Below are 18,282 nucleotides of genomic sequence, written 5' to 3' on the forward strand. Positions count from 1 at the left end.
CTCCTTTTCCACCCAGTTGAGCTTGAATATCGGCAGCAGCATGGCTGACAATACGTGTTCCTTCTTCTCAAGCTTTCCGTCAGCTCTCGTTCTCGGCGACTGCGGGACGTTCTGTATGAGAGGGTGGAATGTGAGCAGACCTTGTTCAGCAGTGAACTTTGAGCTCTCATACAACAGGCCATTCACATCACTTTGCAGTCGGAGCCAAGTACCCAAAGAAGATATTCTTCTCTCCCTGGAGGATGTCAAGATAAGGGGCCTCATTACATCCACAAACTTGGGAATGGAGCTGATTTCTCTGAAAGCTGAACTCATCACAGACATTGTGCAAGATAAAGTTGTCGTATGCAAGAGCAGCAGTCTGATGCTTTGGGGCTTCTTTTGACCCTGTTCCACAAAGCAGATGCCTTTGAAAAAATCAGCCCTCAACAGTTTTTGGTACAGTTTTTCTGTCACCTTTCCGTTGTCTTTGGCAACAAGATTTAAAGTGTGTGCCATGCATCTTCTGTAAGGCGGAAGACGGGGACGTTCAAACGCTGAGATAGGCTCACCGTCTTCATCTGAACGCTCACTAGCAGCAGCAGGTGATGAGGTAGATCCTGGTTCAGTTTCTTTTTCAGTCGCTTCGTCGCTGTCAGCATCTGGATTTGGATCTTCGTCAGCAGCGGCAAAATCTTCTGCAAAACGGTTAAATGCGTTCGCAAAATTAGCAGCATTCTCTGTCCATGCGCACACAATCTTGTGTTGGATTCTGAACTCTTTACGCATCTCCGACATCGCTTTGGTGAGGACATCAGGTGTGTGCTCCTCTTATGCGACGGCATCAATTTCAGAGTTCAGACTTTACGTCAGAAATATTATCCTGATGAACGGTGACTTGTCGACCTCACTTAAAGGCTGCCGATCTCCCACAATGTAATCGAGAACAAGCTCGTCCACTTGTCCACTTGTCGGGAGACGAAGGAATCAGGTCCTTTACTGAACGGAGTGAGCTTCACTTGGGTGGATGCACTCGGTTGTGGTTCTCTCTTCGAATAATGATTTCTTACGCTCGTAATTCAGTCACAGATATTTCCCAAAAAAGTTCGGATGCTTTAAGGCGACTTGTTACTTCAGAGTTAAAGTGGATGTGGCTGATGTTTGACTTGGGTGGGTGACTTTTTTTTCTGTCTGAGTTGTCCTTTGTACATAAAACTCTGTCAAATGCCTTGCAAACTTGGGTCTGAGTCTGAGTGGGCTAGTGCTAGCACTAGACATGCCGGCCCATCATGCTTTGCTGTGTGCCGTAAACAGTGTCGCTGTCGTAAAACCTGACGTTTACCAATGAAAAGCGTTGTCAAAAAAATGCGAACGCGAACTGTGCTGTTATTTCTTCTCATAATGAGCACCACTCTCATTTACGTTCATAATTTGAAAACTGATCCGTTCAATTCACCGTTCAACCAAACATATGAACAGATTCAGTGAACGTCATTCACTGATCGCGTTCAGGCACGACACTGTGTGTTGGCGGGTCATATTTAAGTGTTACCGAAAGAAAGCAAGAATCTTACAAAACTGACAGGAAGAGACCAGAACATGTAACTGGGATGATCGTAATACAAGAACCTTGGAACAATGAAAACCCTGGGGCTTAGATACAGAGGAAGTGTGATTAGTGAAATGGAAACCAGGGGCCTTATGTACAAAAGAGTGTGCAGCTCTCATACTAAACGTTGGCGGTAGGGAAAAATCCTGAAACTCTGACATTGTCTGTTCATACCCGTTTTTTTCTCCAATGTTTATTAAATTCAAACTTCGCTGTCTGGCTGCTGCAATGGCCAACTATGGGTTACTACTTTATAAGAAACTTTGGCACAAATTTGAAATTGAGCTATTGTGCAAATTATCTTGGAAGAAGCTACTGATGTATTCACCCTGAAGCGCTCTGCAGACGGGCATATATGAGCTTGCCCGGGCAGGAAGCTTGCAGTCCCAGTTGGCAGCGGGATCCAGTGAGAGGTGCTGTAGGGACAATGACGAAAAGCTCAATGTCTGAATGAAAAGTGAAAGACAAAGAGCTGCACACTTGCAAAAATTGAACGATTGGTGCCTCTGACCCAACGTCTCTGGAAGCAACGTCTGCAGTTTTAACCATTAACACAGGCAATACACACACTGATCTTTGTGGTAGCTCAGTAGGGAGAAGGAAGTTCTGCTTTCTATTTTAACTTGCATTTAACTGACCAATCACCTTTTTTTTTTTTTCAAAAAGAACTACAAACACGTCAGCCAAGCTTGAAATTCTGACTTATCTGGAGGTTTCTGTGGTGGTTGGGATCTGCTGAGATCAGCATAAAGGGCCGGTAACAACAACCTGAACTAACTCCTCATGTTCGTCAACACACTCTGTGCGACCTCGTGGTTACCCCAGTGTGGGTAAAACGAGTCCTCATGAAACCTGAGTCAGGCAGTCCACACAAGCACTAGTAATGAAATTAGCAAGGGAACGGTGAGAACAGGTCCAAAGGAGAAATGGGCAACACGATGAGAAACCACTGGGGAAGAGACAAGACAATCTGGCAGGAAGTGAAAGAATGAGGCAGGTATAAACAGGTGGAGTGACAGGTGTGCTGAGTTGACTAATTAGCTGCAGCAACAGGTGAAACTAATTATGCTGAGTTGTAGCTGGAAGGTGACTGAAATGAGTACGGAGCGGAACTGATCAGTCCAAAACAGTCCAGAAACATTAACAAAAACCCAAATCCTGACAGAGCCAATAATAATTGATAATTCAGCCTATGAAAATAGAAATGGGGAATTTCTAACAAAATTGGGAATGAATAAATACGAGTTGCCTGAATAAAACCTTTATTTATATATATATATATATATATATATATATATATATATATATATATATATATATATATGCTGTCTGTCTGTACAACACCATGAATGTGTTAAAACACATTAATTTAAAGATGGCTCCTCCCCAGTCAGTTTTTCCTCAGAATGCCCTGGAGTCTCGTTTCCTTTTATGGACATCTTGCAACAAGGAAAAAAGGAAAAAAAAAAGCAGAAGGGATTTCTCAATGAAGTGATTCATGAAAACCAACCCACGCTTAGATTGTTCTTGTCTCTTGTCTCTTTCACAGCTGTGGGCGAAAAATAATTACGCGGGCACACATGTTAAGCTCTAGCCATCAGGTAATATACCTGTCAGGCATGATTTTTTTCTATTGTTATTTTTCTGTTGAAAGCAATCTCTTAAGATTGGCTTTAATATTAGTAAACTTTTCTTTTGCACCATTTGCGTTTAGAAATGAAGAGGCAAATAGAAAGATGATGAAACAAAACTTCTTTGGGACAAATACAAAATAGTTGTTAATTAAAATAAATGGTTGCAAAAAAGCTCACTTCTTGTGGCCCTTTCCCTTTTAGTATGATTTTTTTTGTTTAAACATTAAATTTTATTAAAGTTAAATTTTCTTTCTGGAGCACCAATACTCAAGTACATACAGCTGTCTAAAGATATGACAAACAACACTGTTGTTGCAAGGTATTTACACCTAATTTAATGACCAAAATGACCTGCTCTTTTTAAACAGCAGAGAACAAATTATTTCTAGTATTACTAAAACATTAATTAGTATGTTAATGGTAACATTTAGCAGCACCTGAGATCAGATCAGGGTCTCGATCGCAGCAGTTTTAAATGATTGGTGTTGAACGTTGCAAAGAAAAATCAACTTAACTTGTTTTTAAGAGAGTGTCCTTCCGTTTTTTTTTTTATGGATGTGTGGTTGCAGGGACAGTGTGAAACAATCACAACCTGTTTTCATGTGCGTGGGCGTGTATTAGGCTGCAACTGACTGCTGGCTAATGCCTATTTTTAAGTGGCTTGAATTTGTGTGTGAAATAAAAAATAAAACCAGATCAAGACATCCATCCATCCGTCTATTTTCTAACACATCTATTCCTTGTGGGGTCGCAAGGGGTGCTGGTGTCTATCTCCAGCTTTTAATGGGCGAGAGGCGGTGTACACCCTGGACAGGTCACCAGTCTATCGCAGGGCAAGATCAAGACATCCTTGATAATGTTAAACAATGCACACTTATTGTTCCTTTAGTTTTTAAACATAGACTTAAGAAAAAATAGGCAACCACTTCTTGTAGTTTCTGTAGTTTTCTCCTGTGGAAATATTTCTAACTATGGGTATAAGCAAGCATTTTTTCGGTATGGAGAATATGTGGCAGTCTCATTTCAGCCAGCTGACCAGCAGTGTGCATTAAGAAGTAGCTCCATGTGGCCGGAGAAACTCGGCTCACTTCAGAACTTTCTCTGGTATCTCATTGGAAAGCTTTTTAAGCCGTAGAAACAGTGTACTAGCATTTTGTTTAATTTTATTGTTCTAAAACCTCTGTATACCTTGCTATCAAACACCAGGGGATGTCTAAAAGTGAATCACATGCCCTCAGCAGCGAGAGGAGTCACAGTTATGCCACCAGCTGGAATGGGAAGATGGCTTCTGAATCAGATGAGCGTGAAGCTAATGCTAGCAGCAGCTAACGAGCAACCTACCTGTGAGACACCACTTTGAGAGACAGGGCTTGATCAGAACAACACACACTTATGATGAAGACCTTCGTCACAAAGAAGGCAGGAGAGTTCTTATCGTCACCGTTGTTACTGTATTTTTTTAAAAAAATGGCCTAACATGCAAATAATAGCATGGTGAACTGAAAAAGTTTCACAGACAGTGGAGTCAATAATATTATTGATGTCCTTACACAGACCCTGCCACGGGGAATTTAACAGGAAGGTGTCAATAAACTTATTATGTATAACTACTACATAAATAAACATTTATGTAACTTTTCACATGGAACAACTATGTTGTTCTATTGATACAAAATACAGAATAATGACTGAAACAGTGACATACGTGTGTATCAGTCACCAGAAAATCGTGAGTTTATTGTTTTCAGGATTTGTTCTCATGAACCTGGACACAACCACACACTGAGCTTATAGCTTTAAGAGTTTTATTAAAGGTTGATGGATTGTGGAAGATGAAAGAGAACCAGAGTCTTGACTGAGCAGGAACAGAAGGATGTAGTTGGCAGGAGCTGGAGGACTGGAGACAGAGACCTGGAGGGCTGCGGGTGCTGTGCCGTAGACCCAGAGAGACGCTGAGAGCCAAGGAGCATACAGGGCAGGCGTGGGAGCGCTGAGATCCAGGAGGAGCCGGAAGCTCAGCAGCAGAGAGGGTTCTTGGAACGCTGGAGTTTGAGGTTAGCTGGCAGCAAAGCAGCAAGAGTTGTTGGAGCGCTGGAGTAGAAGCAGAACCAGCAGCACAACAGAGAGATTACTAGCAGGCGGGCAGGCAGGCGCTGATGAAGGGAACTCTGGCAGGCAGACGTAGGAAGCTCTGGCTAGCAGAAGTGAGACGCTCTGGCTAGCAGACGTGAGCAGGACGATTTTTGGATGAAGACAATCCGGTGGGGAAGAGCAGACTGAGGGAGGTATAAGTAGAGGTGTTGGCAGGTGTACTGAGTCCAGGCTTAATTAGGAACAGCAGGAGGAACCAATGAGGAGGTGGAGTGAGAACTGAGCTGCATTAGAAATGGAAAGTGCTGGAAAGTTCATAGGAAACTTGGTAAAACGTGGTAAATGCAAATGATAATGAAAAACCTCTGTGTAAAATAATGTATAGTCATGATCAAACTCAAATATGTTTTTTCTGCCTCTCTATGGTGAAAATATATTCAACTGATTGATTTGCAGGATCTTTCCAGGTTTGTTGTAAAGATCTCTTCTGCACCGCCCTGTTTGGGTCTAATGGTTGCGTTTCCCAGATGTATAAAGTCTCTTAATTAGTCTGTCCTTCCAAATTAGTCATGCGTTTTTGTTAAACCATGTTCTATAATCTATTCTAACAGTCCATCTATCACCACTATCCCAAAGTGTAGTTTTTACCGCCTTCAAAAGCACCATTTAGTAACCTACAGCCCTCTCTGCTGGTTGTCTGGGGTCAATACATTACATATTTGCAAATTATTGGTACTATAAGGGATAACATCACTTACTCTTTAAAATGTGAAGATCACCTATACAATGCCTTCTACACAGACCAGCCATTTACTCAATGGTCTGTAGTCAATGTGAAACACTCAATGTGAATTTTTACATCCACAGGATAAGTATATGATGTTGTGTTCTGTTTTACTTCTGGTAGGAGAGAATACAAACCAAATCATGCGCTCTGAGTTGGGAACCCTGGGAAATCTCATATGATTGGCTCAGGAACCAAGAAGTAAATACGGGCTACACTCTGAAGTTCTCGTAACTCTAGGTTTGAAAGGAGAAAAACTTGATTCAGACATTGTTGATGGAGAGAACATATGGTTTATAGCGAATGTTACCTCCATCCTTGGTGAGAAATGAAAATGATTCAGGCTGATTTTATGGTAAATATCTTACTTATAGCTCCTTTAATTTACACAGACATCTTGGCAACCACTGGTCCCCTCAGGCCCGCCCTTTGGCACCGGCTCTGTCATTACTGTGTTATTAATGATAGTAACAGAACTTTTGATCATTTTACTTTCGCAAATTCTTATATTTATTTCCTTACCATCACAGAAAGTCTGCCATTAGAATCACAACAAACTTAAAAAGTAACATTTTGGCTCAAAAACTTCTTTAATGACCGATTATATAGAAACAAAGTTTGACATCAGTTTCCTGTTGAGGAACTTAGTATTTCTGCAATTATATGAATGGTGGATGTCACCCATTTGCAGTACCATGAAAAAATAAAGTCAAATAATGTGTGTTAGTGTTTCAGAATAAGGTGATTATCCTAGAAGAACCCCTTAGGTCTTAACGAATTAAAGATAATAATTGAAACAAAGTTAGCAAAGTTTGACTTTTTGTCTTATAAACTTGTCATCTTGTACCCGAGTTCTCATCAGTTTGAGAAAATTGTGTTTTTGAGCTCCACTCTTCATTGTCCCCTATGCTGAAAATTGACCCATGAATCCCCAACAGTCACTTCTGATTTTCCAGAACTCGATTCTAATGTCAAACTCAAATATGGCCATATTGTAAGATAAGACTTCATTAATCCTCCAAGAGGGACATGAATTGTCAGAGCAGCAAGCAGTGCAAAAGGTGCGCATCTAGGAAGATACTGTAGGCTATGAAAATAATAATATGAAATTATGCAAACAATAGTGCAATGCAGCACACTCCACATTTAGTGGCCCTGGTAAAAATGTGTAAATGGCTTCAATCTTTCACTGTACAGGTGTAATTTTACCGTGTTAAAAAATCAGAGGACTTCTGCTTTCAGTTTGTGAAGATTTATTGTGTAAGTGTAGCCTTTTGTAATTAATATATATATTTTACACATCATTAATAGGGGTAATAACTGTGGGGGTTACTGTCGACTTCTACATCCACTGTCCTTCCTCAGTCGTGTTATAAATCTGTTTCTGCGATCAAGCGGTTTTTAATCACAGTGCGACATCTAGTGGTTTGATGTGGTAGCACAACATGCCAGATATACAAAATGTTCTTTATTCGGCTTCAGTTTTAGTTATATTTATAATATATCATTTATAATATGTATTCAAATAGCATCACACAAAACAAAGCAAATGTGAGACAACCTAGTTTAAATGTGTGTTGTTGTTTTTTGTTTTTTACAAGATAACCTGCTGTTCCTCCAGTGAATGTGATAGCATTGAGATCATCATCAAACCATTCCTCTTATATTGCTTCCCAGGAGGAAAAGCTATCAGACGTTCTGAAAAGTCCGAAACAAAATAATAAAAAACCCAAATAAAATAAAAATTAGGTGTTTTTCTACAAAGCAGTCATTTTACCAAATGAAATCAAACTATATGAAATAATTGAAAATGAGATCTTACTGTAATTAAGGGTAAGTATTTAATGGCTCTAAGTATGTGGTTTACGTGGCTCATGGTTTCATTCGCACAACAAGACGCACATAATAGTCGTTGTGAAAGCAGGAATTATTTGGGCATGTGGGAGTGTCTAAATGAAAGTGAAACTCAACCAAGATATTTCGTGCGAACAGCAATCGAGAGTGAAGCTCTGGGACATCGGGCCCACTAAATGTTACTTTCAGAAGCTCTGTTGATTTAGTAAAGTACATAATGTCAGTAGTCATTGTTCACTAAAACCAAGAGAGAGACAAATCCTCAGCAGAACAGCAGACTCGGGGGGAGGGACTGAAAAGCCGCGAACCGGACTTGGTAAGCTCAGCTGTATTTAAAAAAAGAGAAGAAAAAAAAAATGTTCTGACCCTGTTTTCAGTACGGAAACAGCTGAAGGGTTGGCTGAATGGTTGGGTCACAGTGCCGGCACTTTTAACAGGCTAGTCAGTGTTTGCAAAGCCAAGCAAGCCATCTCTGACAAAGAGAAGTAGGAAGAGAGTACTTCTGAAGGCAATGTCTCACTTGTACAATATGTTTAAATAAGAACTCAGTTAGTGAAACTAAAGGTAAGAGGATCCCCAACTGTGTTGAGGTGCACCACAAGAGGTGAAGCCGTAGTAGCCGAGACATTTTCACAACTTAAGTTTTGCAACAAAATACTGATTTGCAGAGCAAATGTCAGAGTTTTAATACACTTGATGACATATGTTTTCTTCCAGATATTAGAAAACCAGGGAAGTACTACAATATTTGGCAAAATGTGAGTAAGCAGTGATGTGCTGAAAATTCTTGACTTGTTTAGATGTGCTAACATTTATTAAATTCAAATTTATTCAAATCATCCACAAACAACATTATTATTATTTTTACAAATTTTTAAAAAATATTCTGTGCACATCAATAGCTTTGCCATGACATTGCTAATTGAACTAGGATGCATCTTGTTACCACTGGTCATCATCGTTTAGATGTTTCTACAACTTGTTTGGAGTCCACCTTTCTGTGAATTCTGATGACTGAGCATGTTTTGGAGACAAACACGTGTCTTTATGGGTCCCACAGTTGACAGTTCATTGTAGAAACTAGGCACCAAAGGGGAAGGCATTGTCTGGAGACCTCTGACACAGTATAGACCAGTTCATTGTTATTGTTTTGATCCGGGTTCTTCGCGCATGCGCGCCGGACTGGTTGGCAAAAGACGAACACAATGGCGGAGGCAAACAGAGAAACTGACGAGTTCTCCACGTATTTTTCTTCTTTAGATAACGTACTACAAGATCGTTTTAAGAGTAAGTCGATGGTTGATGGTGTCAGATTGCCAGATCCACACAGCAAAAGCCTGAAGGGACGGAGCGAGTCTGTGAAATGCTGGCCAACTGTTCCGTACCGCGACATATACAGCTGCCTTATAAACACGGCAGGCCAGTACAGACAGAGAGCATGAAAGCCATGAAACCACTGGACGGCTACAATTATTTTATATCGGGAAAAAGGCTCCAGCAACGCCCGCGACGCCATGAGGGATTAAGCGGGTCAGAAAATGGATGGATGGATGGATGGACGTTGTTCACACGTTTGTGCAACAGCACAAAGCGGCATCGGACACAGGCCGCGTCTCAGTAGAGAGGAAGACCCGCCCGGTAGGGAAAAAAAACAATGTTTACTACGGATTATTTTGGTGTTTTTGTCTTGTTAAAATGGGTGGGGGTGTCGGCAACATTGCAGCGTAAACACAGAAGTACTAGCGCCCCTGAACGGGGGCGTAATGCAGCCGCCGTAATGGAGCAGCCTGCTGCGGCGGCTGCTGTAGCAATCGGCACCTCCCCTCCGCCGCTATTTAAGTAGAACAATGACTAGAGCAGAATTAAGTTGTATTTACCGGAGATGAAGTGTAGACTGCAAATTCTCTCGTACTATGATGGCTCCCCCAGTCCATTGGGAGTGTCTGCCTGCGCTCTTTTCATTGAAAATATCCATTTCTTTCTTTGTCCTTCCTCCTTCGGTAAACGACAGAAACGTACATCCGACGATTTGGAATGCCTCTGTGTGCAACCGGGAGCACAACAAGTCGTAGGCATTGTTTAGATTCCAAAAATAAACAAACTAAAAGTACTCTCTAAATCACCCGTTTTGTCATGTAGTAGACGAGAGCAGCTCTGTTTTTTGCCAACCACCGTACCCGGATGTAGCAATGACGTCACGCGTGATGTCACGCGTGAACTACCCTATTGTGTCAAAGAACATATATGGGAAATGCTACAAAAACATTTTGGTAGAATTGACGTTTTTGAAAAGCTCAATGATCCCGATTACTTGGTAACTGGAAGATGTTTGGAACTACCAGGGCCCTGCATCGCCCTGGCTGTCCAAGCAAACTGAATAAGCAGGGAAGACAGGACTTGGTCATCAAGGCGGCGCACCAATATTTTCTTAAGGAGAGAGAACCATCCAGAGCATGAACTGTTAATACACTGCCAGGACATAAATCCAGTTGAACATCTCTTGAAAGACATAAAAATGGCTGTCTCAGTCTAATTTGACAGAGTTGAGAATGGACTGCAGAGACATTTGGTAGAAGTGACACCAAAACACAGGTGTACCAAGCTTGTAGAGATGCGCCCAAGAAGTCTTTGGCTCCATCCATATACCCTTAATAATTGCTCCTAGCTCCTGTTCCATTACCTCCTTTAGCTTTGATTACGGCACGCATTGGCTGACATTATTTCAATAAGCTTTCTGCAATGTCACAACATTTATTTCCACCCAGTGTTGGATTCATTTTACACCAAGATCTTGCATTGATGATGGTAGAGTCTGCCCGCTGCGCAAAGCCTTTTACAGCACATCCCAGAGATTCTCAATGGGGTTAAAGTCTGGACTCTATGATGGCTGATCCATGTGTGAAAATGACATTTCATGCTCCCAGAACCTCTCTTTCACAATATGTGTCCAATGGATCCTGGCATTGTGATCTTGGAATATGCCCGTGCATCAGGGAAGAAAAAGCATCCATTGATGGAATAACCTGGTCAGTCACTATGTAGTCAGCTGACCTTTTCCTTTGAGCTCATACCGTTGCTGAACCCAGAACTGACCAACTGCAACAACCCCAGATCATAGCACTGCCCCACGGCTCAAACATCAGGCATGATAGCTGCATCACTTCACCTGCCTCTCTTCTTACCCTGATGTGCCACCAATCTGGAACAGGGTAAATCTGGACTCATCAGACCACATGACCTTTTTGTCCTCTAGAGTCCAATCTTTGTGCTCCAGCAAACTTTAGCCCCTTTTATTCCCGGATTAGTCCGTATAAATTAGTGGTTTTCTTACAGCTACACAGCTGTTCAGTTCCAATCTCTTGAGTTCCCTTCACATTGTGCATGTGGAAATGCTCTTATTTTCACTATTGAACATACCCTGAGTTCTACTGTTGTTTTACATTGATTTGATTGGGTCAACCATTCAATTACCAACGATCATTCAGGATTTTTTTCCCTGATCACATTTCTTCCCCATAGACAATGATTCCCCACTTTTCTTCCAGTTTTTAATAATGTGTTGGTCAGTTCTCAACCCAATCATTGTAGTTTCTGTAATCTCCTTAGTTATTTTCTTTGCTTGATGCATGTCTCTGATTTGATGCTTCTTAAACAGATATTTATGTAAAGCAAGATAGTCTTCCACTGATAATTGGGAGTCCTGTAATATGCAATTTTCTTTAATAAATGTAAATAAAAACAGATTTATTTTCTAAGTAGATACCCTTTTTACATTGTATAATCATCCTTTGAGAGCTTTCTTTTATGTCCTATCAGAAAAACAGTTAAATCTAAGTTAAATCTAAACCTTCCTGGGGTATGAATAGTTTTGGACCTAACTGTAAGTGATGATTGCAAATGATTGTACATTTTTGTTTTTGTTTCATTTCTAGAAGGACCCCCATTAGAGGGAGGAGCAGTTCCAACTAGTGATGGACGATTTCACTAAAATACATAGTCTGCCTCACCTTAAAGGAAACAGCTTAAGAAAGACAGATACAGCTGTCTTGAAATGTCCTGCCAGGGCGGAGCACATAGGACCTGCCACACCTCATGGACTGATTACAAAAGAGCTAGAGAGGAGAATTAAGCTCCCTCAGGATTTAATAACCTTTATTAAATCCAGCAATGCTGTTGGTAAGTACCAGGCACTCTTCCAGCAGCGCTTCAGAAATCCTGTGTTCATGGAGGTTGAGTTGGACTTGGCTCTGTTCAGTATGTACCCTCATGACCTGGATGAAGCTCAGGCAGCAGTGGTGGGGGACCTGAGTGTGGAGATCGAGAAGCTCCAAGGTGCCGCTACTGTACCTCCAGATGCAGACAGAATAAAAGAAACCCTCATAAAAGCCAAGAAGGAGTTAAACCGTGATGAGCTCAGGGTGGACTTCAGCTTCATTCCCGGGCAAAGTGCAACCACACTGGCCAAAGTGCGCCTGGTGGGCTACACCGAACATGTGAAGAAGCTCAGAGATGTTCTTCAGGATTACTTGTTGAATCAGGTTTCTACTAAAGAAGTGCTGAACCTGGAGCATCCTGAAATGGTGGACTGCTTTGATAAAATCCTGGAACTGATTAGCTTTAAGCAAACAAAGGTTACGTTGAAAGCTTCCCTTCTTCTAAACCCGTGTGTAGCTATCTCTGGTCCCCGCTGCCATGTCCAGGAGGCCCACAAGGCTCTTAGGTCCGGCCTAGCCAGTCTGACGTTAAAAAAGGTGATTTTAGATGGTCCAGGAGCTCTGCGTTACTTCCAGGCAGAAGGTAAAGTGAGCAAGGAGCTGGTTGAGAGCTCTTGTCAGGTTCTTATCAAGGAACGACAAGGTAAGCACCATCAACAGGAGTATGATTTGTCCTCTTTTTGGATCGTTTAACAGAATCCTAACTATTCATCCTTAACTTAATTTGCAGTGTCAGTTCCAAGACAATTTGCTACTTCAGCTGCGAGCCTTCTTCACACCAGTAACACCAATCAGCGGTCCTCTTTCCTGTTTGTGGGTCTTCAAAGAAAGCAAGTCGATGAGGCCATAACAAAAATTAAGAATCTGTACCAAGCTCACAGCTCCACAAAAACCTTCACTTACCACGATCTGGTAGACCTCACCCAGGACGACATGAAGGGTTTGATGAACCTCGTAGAGACTCATGGTCTGTATGTACACGAAGACCCCTCCTGCCAGGGAGGCTTGACGGTGAGCGGGTTGAAAGCTGGGGTCAACCAGGTGGAGCAGATGCTCCGAACCATTACTCCTCTTAGGAGAGAAATGAGAGTCAAAGAAGAAGAAAATCTTTACTCGTCTGTAGCTTGGTGTATCCTGGGACAGAACGGCAGCTGGGAGAGGCTCCCTAAAACAGCCAATTACAATCTGGAAAAGCAGAACATCACAAACGGTATAGTGGATGTACTGGGGCTCACATGGCATGTGAATTTACTGAAGATGGAGGCCAGAACAGATTTATACAGACAGAAGGCCAAGTTGAAACGACTTGAAAATTTGCCAGGTAAGAAAGGCAAAGTTTCTCAATAATTTGTGTTGGTTTGATTGCTGGCTTGCTTAAGGTTTCTGGAAATCCCATTAGGTTTAATCCAAACCTTGCCAGAGATAACGAGAGCTGTACCAATGCAGGATTTGCCTTTTAGCCAGTAGATTGCGCCGTTACCACCATCTAACTATTGTGTGTCTGCCTTTTGTTTCAGTATAGGATGAAGATATGCATTTTAAAGTAAATGACACTCCAGCATAGCCTGTCTCTGAATCGCATATTGTAGTGTAGGTAAAGGCTGGTTCATACGGTAGGATAATTAGTCCGATTTTATTTTCCCCGATCTTTCCCTTCTGACAGGCCCCGACTATCGCCGTGGTTCGTAAGATAATCTTAAGAGATGTTCCTGCCGTGTTAAGAGTGATCTGGTCCACTAAGTAGAACGTCAGGGCTGCTCCGACCTCAAATTGAGGATATTCAACATGTTGGATTGTCTTGCCCCGATATCCTAGCATGTGTGGTGTTCCCAGAGGACAAACGAGCACACAGTCTGTTGAATGTGACGTGTAGCCAATCAGAAAATGAGGAGAGGGAAACCTAGAGATAAAGAAAAAGAGCCCACCGTTCATGCTTTCTCCACTCCTTTAACCAACAGCTTTTCTTTTTGTAGTACTTTTTCTCTTGAAAAAAAAAAAAAACTATCGCCATTGTTCTTCCTCATTGTTCATGTTTCTTTACACTCACGTTTAATCTTGAGACGTTTAGCAAGATGTCGCGTCTAACATCTGCATGATCATGAGTGAAATCTGGTCGTTTGTGGTGTGTTGTGCTAGCCGTATGACCGGCCACCACACGTTGTACGAGAAAACTTGTTTTATCAACGATTTTTTAAAATTGTTACGTGTGGTCTCAGGCTTTGAAAATCATCCAACCATTTTAAAATCTTGCCATGTGAACCAACCTTAAGGTTAACTGATGCACCACTATAACAGCAGGTACCCAATAATAACTTTACTTGATCTTATGTTGAACTACTTGCTCTGTCTGTACAGATGACGATTCACTCACCCTTGCATGCCAAATGCTCGGAGTGGCCGTTATGGCCATGGAGTCAGATTAATTTCCAGAGTGATTTAGCTAACAATTATTGGACCACTCTGGGACCATTGTAGATTGCATGTAGGTCATTAAACTCACCACAAGAGGAGAAGCTCATCATTAGAAATGAAAATAGAAATAAAAAAATAGTGAGAGAGTGAAAAAGTGTGTTCTGATTCTCTAGCAGACGGTACATTTTACACCGTTCATCCCAGTATACACACGTTGTGGAAAACAGGGGCACACCTTAACATTCCCCAAATATGCGACAGAACGTTGATGATGATGCTTCCCAAAATTTGCCTAAAGATTCAACATTTGGGCTTAAAATAAAATGTTTATAAAAGCTCTAAAAATTACACAGAATGCTTTTTTCCCCTATTATCCAGCTGCCAGATAATTCTGTGCTTTTAACATTGAGTTTGAAAGAACCATGTTTTTATTGTAGTCACACGATCTAAATAAAATTTCACAGTACACCCTCTAACACTACTGTAATGCAAGATCAGGCAAGGCAAGATCTGTGCTTATCTCTCCAGACGTCGTGTATTTTAAATCACTCTCATCTGACCTGGATAGCAGTCATGTTCATAAACTGTATGGACTTACAAACAAATAAAAAACATGTACTGAACATTTGTTCAGTGGCATTTATTTGTAGTCATGTGTAAACTGTTTATGAACCTCCAGCAGAGACTGATTGCCAGTAAGAGATGATTTTATATCACAAGGAAGTAAGTCGTTAATCCCATTTGACTGACTGTAAAACGTTTAAACAATAAGTGAAGTGAACATGACTGGTTTGCCAAATGTACCCACACATAGACACAACAACACTGTGTGTTACTTTTTTTGTTTATTTATTCTTAAAAATTAGCTTGCTTATATTTTATTACAGGCATTTTGGTAGAACATGTGCAACTATTTCAACTCAAAATATGAAATATACTTTCTGATCACTGGAGATAAGACAAGTTTTGGTATCACAGAGAAATAAATTCTCAAAGGTTTATTCGCTTTGCTATGTTTAAAAAGTAAGGTTGCAAGCCATATTACCGCACCTGATTTAGAGATGTGACATGTTAGTTGGAGGCCAAATATGTACTATTTTCATGAAATCTCTGTCTGGTTTTAGCTAAGATAGGTCAGCCGTTAAATTTATTACATGTATTTTTCAAGTTCTCTGTACATCTTTATGTGTTTTAATGTGATTCTAATTTCTTCCAATTTCAACTGTGACACTTTGCTAGACTTTACTTTCCCCCTGTACTGGGACAGCATGTCTAGTAATGAAGATTTGAAAGAAGTGCTACTGGATCCTTCGTCTGCAGAATATCAGACCGTCCAGCAGCAGTTCAGCAGAACTGCCAAGAACACCATCATGAAGGTGGGGGGCTTTCGCTCAGTTGGCTTCTTCTTTAAGTCTCAAAACGTGTACATCACACATCATAAAGTCAATTACAAACGCCTACTAGTTTTATGCATTCATCACAGTATAAATCGGTAGAAACAGTATAAATCCAAACATAAGCAATGATTTTAACCAGCAGTATGAACAATATCTACCCTGTTTTCTTTTTCCATCCTGTCAGATTGAGCGCGTACAGAACATTCACCTGCGCCGTGGGTACGAAATGCGGAAGAAAGAAATCTCTGAAAAGAACAAAAATGAAGGTGGAGCGGGTGAACGGCTCCTGTACCACGGAACAAGCCAGGAAAACCTTAAATCCATCAAAAACAAAGGGTTCAACAGGAGCCTTTCTGGCAAGCATGGTAATGACCATTTGTTTCCACCGTAACTTTGCTTGAGCCTGTCACTAGGATTAAAATAGGGCCAAAATAGATTTTAACAGCCTTCAGTCATTTGTTGAGGAGTATGGAGATAGTAGATGATACTAGAAAATTTCTGAAGAAATTTAAGAAGGCGCCTGCCTCGTGGTGCGTATCGTGCTACCCGTAAGAGTTACCCTTGCAAATATCATATTCCTACGTTCATCACAGCCCCCGCAGTGAGCGTCGAATTGTGGATTATGTGATTTTGGTTTCTGTGGAGACATGCTTTATCCGATATGGCCCAAATTTGTTGTGGAGCTTTCTCTGTAAAGGAAATACATACTCTGTCAAGCAGAAGTTGATAGGACCTTCCTAGAGCTACTTCCGGTTAGCAACATGCTAACTGATAGCCGCCAACATGGTTGTGTTCAGTATCACTGGGTGATGGTACTCTCTTAGTTTGGTCCAAATGCTGCACTGGAAAGTGCCTCAAAAAGGGAGAAAATGCAATTTTGCACGGTTTTGTTCATGAAGTCGCCATGGTAACTCAAAATGGCAGCTGATACAAAAACAGCAGTTGACTGGATGAAGACGCACGTTTTGATATATATATACTATGGGGTAAAAAAGTAATTTTCTAAACTTGCCAACCGGGTTGGCAGTCAAGGTAATCATTTCCTCTATTTTCTCTTTCACAGCGACTGCCTACGGTCATGGAACCTACTTTGCTGTAAATGCCAGCTATTCAGTGGGCTACGCACCTCCAGCAGCAGATGGTACTCGAACCATGTTCGTGGCCCGAGTCCTGACGGGCCTCTACACGCTGGGTCGCAGCGACATGAAGGTGCCTCCACCTCGCAGCAGCCAGCAGACCCATGACTGCTATGACACCTTGGTGGATCGAACGGACAGCCCCAACATGTTTGTTGTGTTCCATGATTACCAAGCTTACCCAGACTACCTCATTACCTTTCATTAAGTAATCATTACATGCTCAGTACTCAGGGTGTGGATCCTTAAACCCTATTGACCACTTTATATCTTGGAAGTTTTCTTCCTTCCTAAAACTGACTTGGGTTTCGTGCCCAGCCTGTTTCAGCTTATTCCTACCTTGGAGACGTACTGTACGTACTAGGAGAACTGAAGATTTCAAGTAGTTAGACCTGAGCACTGAAGGCCGGGCTGAGGCCAGAGTTCTTGTTGATAGCTGCAGCGATACCTTTAACAAAGATTAAAGGCGTTATCTCACTGCAATAAACCTCATTCAGTGTCTTTTTGTATTTCTCAACTAAGAAAAGATTTTGACGTTAGCTAAATAGTCAGTGGACTGATTCTAAAGAAAAAATAGACCTCTTCAATGAGGCGGGCACAGTGGAAGGAGTACAGCCTCGTGGTTGCTATTATGATGCTATGCCAAACGATAGCAATGAAGAGAACAACAGCCAGAAGGATTTGGCTTTTGGAGACGGACCTAGAGCAAGTCAAAGGATGATAACACTATTGTCTGTACATATTAGTACAGAACGAGCCACAAAATTGTTATTTTATAAAATTAATTGTAGAAAATAATATTTTATGTGATTTTATATAACTCTTGCTTGTAAATGAGTCCCCAGGCTCAATGAGATTACCAGTCTAAACAAAAGTAAATAAAAACTTAGGTGACGGACGAGTGATTGAAGTACCGTAATGTGTTTGAAATGTGTGTTGTTGTTGTTTACATATCTTTTTCTAAACATGAAAATTTAAGACAGGTGTTCGTTTTATTTGTGTTATTTCTTTTATATTGTGGTGGGGAAAAAATAATTGCTGGTAGAGAGCCAGTCTTTAGCTCAGTTCCACCCGTCCTAAAAACCTGCCGGTGGAGCATGCTCCAGAAATAATCTATTCAAAGACATAGCACATGGTTTTATGTATACAATTATTAACTACTGGCCAAACAT

General features: G+C 41.2%; 1 protein-coding gene across 5 annotated transcripts in view; it reads left to right on the forward strand.

Annotated features, from left to right (window-relative positions):
* Positions 1-18,013, forward strand: part of LOC105922291 (protein mono-ADP-ribosyltransferase PARP14) — a 33,585-nt gene extending 15,572 nt beyond the window's left edge. Inside the window, exons 1-7 of one of the 5 annotated variants that reach the window (XM_036146329.1) lie at positions 8,063-8,267; positions 8,669-8,709; positions 11,884-12,808; positions 12,896-13,486; positions 15,817-15,953; positions 16,159-16,339; positions 17,038-18,013. In XM_036146329.1, the coding sequence (XP_036002222.1) occupies positions 11,923-12,808; positions 12,896-13,486; positions 15,817-15,953; positions 16,159-16,339; positions 17,038-17,318 (2,076 nt within the window). In that variant the 5' untranslated portion in view covers positions 8,063-8,267; positions 8,669-8,709; positions 11,884-11,922 and the 3' untranslated portion in view covers positions 17,319-18,013. Of the gene's footprint in view, positions 1-8,062; positions 8,268-8,357; positions 8,516-8,668; positions 8,710-11,883; positions 12,809-12,895; positions 13,487-15,816; positions 15,954-16,158; positions 16,340-17,037 lie in introns of those variants that run through there. The other 4 variants (XM_036146333.1, XM_036146334.1, XM_036146331.1 and 1 more) reach the window with 4 other exon arrangements.
* The last annotated feature ends 269 nt before the right edge of the window (positions 18,014-18,282 follow it).

This window comes from Fundulus heteroclitus, chromosome 14, assembly GCF_011125445.2.
Source record: "Fundulus heteroclitus isolate FHET01 chromosome 14, MU-UCD_Fhet_4.1, whole genome shotgun sequence".
In the NCBI taxonomy this organism is placed as follows: Eukaryota; Metazoa; Chordata; class Actinopteri; order Cyprinodontiformes; family Fundulidae; genus Fundulus; species Fundulus heteroclitus.